Source organism: Nanorana parkeri, unplaced genomic scaffold (assembly GCF_000935625.1).
Source record: "Nanorana parkeri isolate BGI_ZX_2015 unplaced genomic scaffold, ASM93562v1 scaffold1316, whole genome shotgun sequence".
Taxonomy (NCBI): Eukaryota; Metazoa; Chordata; class Amphibia; order Anura; family Dicroglossidae; genus Nanorana; species Nanorana parkeri.
The window spans coordinates 224,309-230,972 of record NW_017307584.1 but is presented as its reverse complement, the minus strand read 5'-3'; the positions used below and the strand labels follow the sequence as shown (position 1 = coordinate 230,972).

Genomic DNA, 6,664 nt, shown 5'->3' with positions numbered 1-6,664 from the left:
TACCGTCCCCTCCCCCTCCTCCTTTTTCCCCCAAATAAGTGGCGATTCAGCGGAGTTTCTTGTACGTGGTACAGAGATGGTGGACACAAGGACAGGAAATGTCATGGAGTTAGGGGAAGCAAACTGTTGTGCGTTCCGCACCGGCTCTCGGCGTCCTCTTTCAAGGTATCTTGTTTGTACACATTTGTCAGAATCAAATTTTTTTTTCTTCTTTTGTATGTAAAACTGAAAATATGGATGTATATGACACAATAAATGGAGACCATCTTCTCCCTAGAGATCTCTACGCTGCGTGTCGCTAATTTACAGAGCACGTGACGTTGTTTACTGTTTGTGTATGTAAATGAGGAAAGAGAAGGTGATGGCTTCCCGGGGGTGGAGGGAAGGGTAGGGCTGGAACACTTGGGGTCGTCTCATTGGTATGATGGTATCTGAACATGGTGTCGAGATTCTGGTCTGGCACCTTCTTCACACCAAAGATGGTGGTATCAGAAGTTGAACAGGGTGTCAAGATTCTGGTCTGGCACCTTCTTCACACCAAAGATGGTGGTATCTCAACGGTGTCAAGCTTGTGGTCTGGAAGCTTCACACCAAAGATGGTGGTATCTGAACAGGGTGTCAAGATTCTGGTCTGGCAGCTTCTCCACACCAAAGATGGGGGTATCTGAACAGGGTGTCAAGATTCTGGTCTGGCACCTTCTTCACACCAAAGATGGTGGTATCAGAAGTTGAACAGGGTGTCAAGATTCTGGTCTGGCAGCTTCTCCACACCAAAGATGGTGGTATGTGAATAGGGTGTCAAGCTTCTGGTCTGGCAGCTTCACACCAAACATGGTGGTATCTCAACAAGGTGTCAAGATTCTGGTCTGGCAGCTTCTCCACACCAAAGATGGTGGTATCTCAACAGGCTTCTGGGTTGTAAAGAGTTTCAACTGTTTCCTTTCTCTTACTAGCAGGTATAGGTAGGAGACGGCAAATCCTAGAAGACTCTGACTTGGCCCAATGGTACAGGTGAGATTATTGCGAAGCGAGGTAGTATAAATGAAAGCCAGGGAACGTCAGTCCTCCGCTATTCAAGGGGCAGCACCACCGTCTCCTAATTAAGCTCGTGTCTCCCCTTACCCCGTAGCACATAGAGGATCTTGGGAAGATGCGCCATTTTAACCAGATTCAGTCTACCCATCACACCATGGGGCAGCCGTGACCATATTTGAGTTTTAGTTTTAAATAATTGGATAAGAAGTGCAAAATGTAATTTAACAACCTCGGATAGGGATCTAGATATCTGTATGCCTAGGTAAGTGAGGACAGAAGTCCTAGCTTAGAGGAAGGGTAGGGGGAAGGCAGTCAAGGCATAGGATCTGGGATTTGGACTAGTTAATAGGCAATCCTGAGTGCTGACCATATTCAGTGATCACCTCTAGGGCCAAGTCAAGGGAAGCCCCGGGGTCTGCCAAATACAACAGGATATCACCCGCCTATAGACTTATCTTTTCCTCGAAGTCTCCAACCCACAGACCCGCCATGGCAGAGTGTGCTCTGATCCGTATAGCTAGGGGTTCCTCATCTGCCTATAGACTTATCTTTTCCTCGAAGTATTCAACCCACAGACCCGTCATGGCAGAGTGTGCTCTGATCCGTATAGCTAGGGGTTCCTCATCTGCCTATAGACTTATCTTTTCCTCGAAGTATTCAACCCACAGACCCGTCATGGCAGAGTGTGCTCTGATCCGTATAGCTAGGGGTTCCTCATCTGCCTATAGACTTATCTTTTCCTCGAAGTATTCAACCCACAGACCCGTCATGGCAGAGTGTGCTCTGATCCGTATAGCTAGGGGTTCCTCACCCGCCTATAGATTTATCTTTTCCTCGAAGTCTCCAACCCACATACCCGCCATGGCAGAGTTTGCTCTGATCCGTATAGCTAAGGGGTTCCTCACCCGCCTATAGACTTATCTTTTCCTCGAAGTATCCAACCCACAGACCCGCCATGGCAGAGTGTGCTCTGATCCGTATAGGAAAGGAAAATTACCGATGGGTAAGTGTACAATTTTCCGTTTTCCTGACGCCAATACATGGCAGCATACAATGGGTATGGCTCCGCCCCAGCCATTGTATGCTGCCATGTATTGGCGTCAGGAAAGGAAAATTACCGATAGGTAAGTATACAATTTTCCGCTTTTTCTCCTTCTCTAATGTCACTTTGCTGCAACGAATGAAACGAATAAGAAACCGAACGAACTACCGCTAACGAATCTCGGAAAGGGAAATTCGGATTCGTTTGCATTCGTTATATCTGTAATTCGGATACATCGGAACGGAACAAATCGCACGTGTCTACTGGTGATTAATTGCTGTTTGTATTTTGTTACTTCCTGTCTCACTGATAATGGTGACCGGGACAAAAAAAAGGTAAAATATCCACAAAAACAATAAAAAAATCTATATATTGATATATGACAGGAAAAAACTTTGCTAAGGAGCTTTCAATTGTTTTGTTAAATCTTAAATATGATCTCTTTAATGTACAAATATTCCCATTCTGGATAATGACACAATCTGAACATAAGACTGTAATGGGAAGGGAGACATCGTTATATGAAGTGTATATAGCACAGTTACTGCGTCTGAACATTAACCGTGACCACGCCCCCTCTGGATAGGAAATCGTTAAAGCGCCTCTTCCATAACAACGTTTCCCAGTCTGTGATGGCTGGAGAATCTTCGTATCATCCACTGTAGGGACCTGCGGTGGAATGTCCGCGGGTCGTAGTGGCTTCTGTACAATAATGGCGGGATTGCGCTGTCTGCCGGTAAGCCGCGGCGTCTTCGTATATCACTTGCACTTGGAATGGGCGGCTGCCAGAACCTTGCGATCTTTTTTCCGGTTGTATCGCCGTACCAAGCCGCCGCTGCTGGTCACAAGTCCGTCTCCCGCCCTTAGCCGCCCGCTGACCGTCCTCTGAATGGAAGGCGGTAACTCCATGCGCTTGTGGAAAATCCGCCCCATGATGATGTACCGGCCTCCTGATCACAAGAGATGAAACATTGGGAAGTGATTAGAGCGGGAAGAACCCCCGTCCAGAGCAACCAAACAAATCATCAGAAATCCAGACCTGATGGCGGGAATGTCATGGACGATGGATCGATCGGGAGAATCTCCATTCCACATCCTCGCAGGATTTTTAGCTTCTGGATTGCAATTTTGACACAACATGGAATTAAAGGAGAACTATGAGGTGAGTGATTTCCAGTCGGCCTCGCAGTTCTAGCCGACCTGTGACAATGAAACTGTCACACGTCGGCTCAATAGATTGGGAAGTGAGCGAACACATACCGTCGCTCGCTCACTTCTCGATCCTGTCCCTGCAGAGAGCTGTGACTGTCACTCACGACTTCCTGCAGGGATTCCCCACTCCGCTCCTCCACACAGTGCTGACTGGCGGAACGGACGGGGGAGGGGGCGGGTACAGCTGGCTCTGCCACTAGATAGGCAGAGCCAGCTGTCAATCACGCAGCTGGGTGGATCCAGACAGTAATGTCGGGATCCGCCCCGGCTGTGGCGGTCTCAGTGTAGCTCGCGGTATACTGAGCTTTGGGTCGCGGGAGGACGCTAATTTGTGTCCTCCCGTAACCCTTAGGAGAACTATGGGGAAATGCCCTGACCTCATAGTTCTCCTTTAATAGTGTGTTTACCCCATAGACCTGTCATGTGACTGGCCAACTTTAAGGACAAAGCATTCAGATTTGGACATGACGCTCTTATCAGCAGATTGGTTCCAAATCAGCCGATGTGATTTGTCTGGATTTGTTTTCTCATTTTGTCTCTCATAGTTGAGGTCTACCTATGATGCCAATTACAGGTCTCTCTCATCTTTTTAAGTGGGAGAACTTGCACAATTGGTGGCTGACTAAATACTTTTTTGCCCCACTGTATGTACCGAGCTGGACATGGACCACAGTAGGAATGCAGGTGAAACCTTTGATTTGGTAAACGGAACCTGTTTTCCATGCCTGAGTGTTTCCAAGGGCTTGCACCTCCAAATACATTCACTTTGCCCCACAAAGGATATTATCACCTCCATTTTCTACTATGTTCTTATGGGATCAGCAATCATTGATCCTCTTTAAAGTGTAACACTAGAAGGTTTCCCATTGGGGATTTCTAGTCTCTATCACTGTGGTCACCTGGTCAGCGTTGTGGGGCTTCCTTTAAGATTATGATGTTCCTGATAGGCTGAACACCACATATCCAATGACACAGCATATGAGAATGGGTTAGAGAAGCATTAGACATGACCGCCATTGTACAGTTCCCTTTCTTCTATAACACAAAGTTAAAGGGGAACCCCGATGGCTTACATCACGCCCTGCCTCCAATGCAGCTGACAGAAATGAATGCATCTATACCAATCATCCGAGGGTCTTCTGTCCAGTCCAGTCATGTCAAGGGTCTCTGCAGTGGTAGGTGACCCTGAAGCCTGCTGTGAATGTCTCTCACATAATGGCATCAGTGCCATTTGGATCAGTGAGCCAAGGCTGCTGTAATGACACACCTCCCCCCCAGGGGGAGTGTCCATGACAGCCTGGGGTCACAGGAAGTAGAATGCACGAGCGTGGGCCTCATTCTGCCTAGAAGACTCATAGCATCCAGTGATGGACAGGTATAACTGTAGGGAGCAGCGGCAGATTGGAGGTGAGTATGGTGGCGGAATAGCTTATTTTATTGTCATTTCTAATTGGCTTACAGGGCTATTCACAGAAAGGGGTGAAGAGTTTGGAGGAGGAAGGAGGAGAAGGGAACTATCTAGGACAACATCGCTGAACTGGAAAGTGAGCTGAATTGGATAATTTTTCCACATCGGCGATGTTGTCCTAGATTGTTCCCTTCTCCAAACTCTTCACCCTTTCGTGAATAACCCTGATAGTGTTCTCGGTTTTGTTGCGGCGGGGTGTTAGGCTGCGCTAGCTACCGATGAAAAGTAGAAAGCTTAGACTTGACTAAACTTGGTGTCACGGCTGGAATAATGGGCCAGGTGTGGAACCCCTTGGCAGGGACGAATAATGTCCAGAAAGCGCAGTACAAAAGTATAATCCAGTCGGGTAGTCAGGTCTAGTTCCGGGTCGTGGCGGGCAGCAGGAATCGTAGGATCGAAGGGTCAAGCAAAAGGGTCGGTAGCCGGGAAGTCAGATCAAACAACAGGTTCACAGGAGGGAGCTGGGTGTTCACCATGAGGTAGAATAACTCAGCAATGAGTCAAGGCTCTGACCAGCTTTAAATACACAGGGAACCCAGGACCGCCCCCTGGCTGCCGGGGCAACCAGGAAGCTTCCCCAGTCAGAGTCCAATCACAAGGCTGAGGGCAAGTGGTGAAGGCGGAAGTCCTCCCCCAGCCTGAGTAGCACCTGTGGCTTGGAATGGCGCAGGCGCACTACGCGCACACGTCCGCGCCTTCCCCACCCGGCGCGCGACTTGCGCAAGCGCACTGGCCACACCAGCGCCAGATGCCCTGACGGGGGGAGGAGGAGCTACCTGTGCCCGATGCCCGCGCCTGCGAACCTGACAAGGGGGCTATCCAGTGGGTCCCTGACACTTGGAAATAAATGCATTCTTTCTTCAGGTCAGCTCCATGGACATGGGGTTAGTCTTTACCGTACATGGAATTGTTTCGGATGCGTATGGAGATGGTTAAAGGAAGTGATGTACCTGGGTTTTAGGAAGAAATAATCTGATAGGTGTAGAAAAGATTGGACAGGAAGACGAGAATTGTGCAGTGTGTTCTCACCGAGTTTGAAGTCCAGGCAGGACTTGGGGCAGTTTAAATGGTCTACAGCCAAGACTTTGACCCTGAAGAAAAAGCCGTCCGGCGTTATGTAGAGACGATTGATCTTGTATAGCCCGCCGCTGTTCACCAGTATGGTAAGAAGCTGGATCCCTTTGCCAAGGGTGTCTATGTCATGTACAATCCCATTCACCGCTGTAAGATGAGAGAACACACATATCAACCACTATAATGGGCGATTACCAACCTCCATCTGGTCTGGAATTCTGGGGTTTATCTCAGAAACATTTCGGTCTACTTACCAAAGTCACTGTTACAATACGCGTCCCTTTCATCTCTGTTTTTCTGGCAGTCCAGCTGACAGCTTCTTTCTTTACTCTCAAATTCTACAAAATAAACCCGAGAGAGAGAAGAACATGCGTCAATTCTCCTTCGAAAATCAGGTATCCTAATATGCCCCAAAGCTGGTCACACCATGTCTTTATGGAGCTGGTGTTGTACACAGAGGAACAGAAAAGGGTCTTCACCAAACTGGTCACACCATGTCTATATGGAGCTGGCTTTGTACACAGGGGACAGTCATGGTGGAACAGAAAAGGGTCTTCACCATACTGGTCACTATGGAGCTGGCTTTGTACACAGGGGACATTCATGGGGGAACAGAAAAGGGTCTTCACCAAACTGGTCACACCATGTCTTTATGGAGCTGGCTTTGTACACAGGAGACAGTCATGGTGGGAACAGAAAAGGGTCTTCACCACACTGGTCACACCATGTCTGTATGGAGCTGGCTTTGTACACCGGGGACAGTCATGGTGGAACAGAAAATGGTCTTCACCAAACTGTGACCACAAGGAAGAGCCCAATTGTCTACAATGACT

The 6,664-nt window shown here is 48.3% G+C and overlaps 1 protein-coding gene across 1 annotated transcript; it reads right to left on the bottom strand.

Annotated features, from left to right (window-relative positions):
* Positions 1-2,836: 2,836 nt before the first annotated feature.
* CUNH17orf58 (chromosome unknown C17orf58 homolog) lies at positions 2,837-6,003 on the bottom strand (the record flags this gene model as incomplete). Its single annotated transcript, XM_018569278.1, has 2 exons — positions 2,837-3,027; positions 5,787-6,003. Coding segments are annotated over 2 exons (408 nt in total), but the record flags the coding sequence as incomplete, so codon positions are not given.
* Positions 6,004-6,664: the final 661 nt, after the last annotated feature.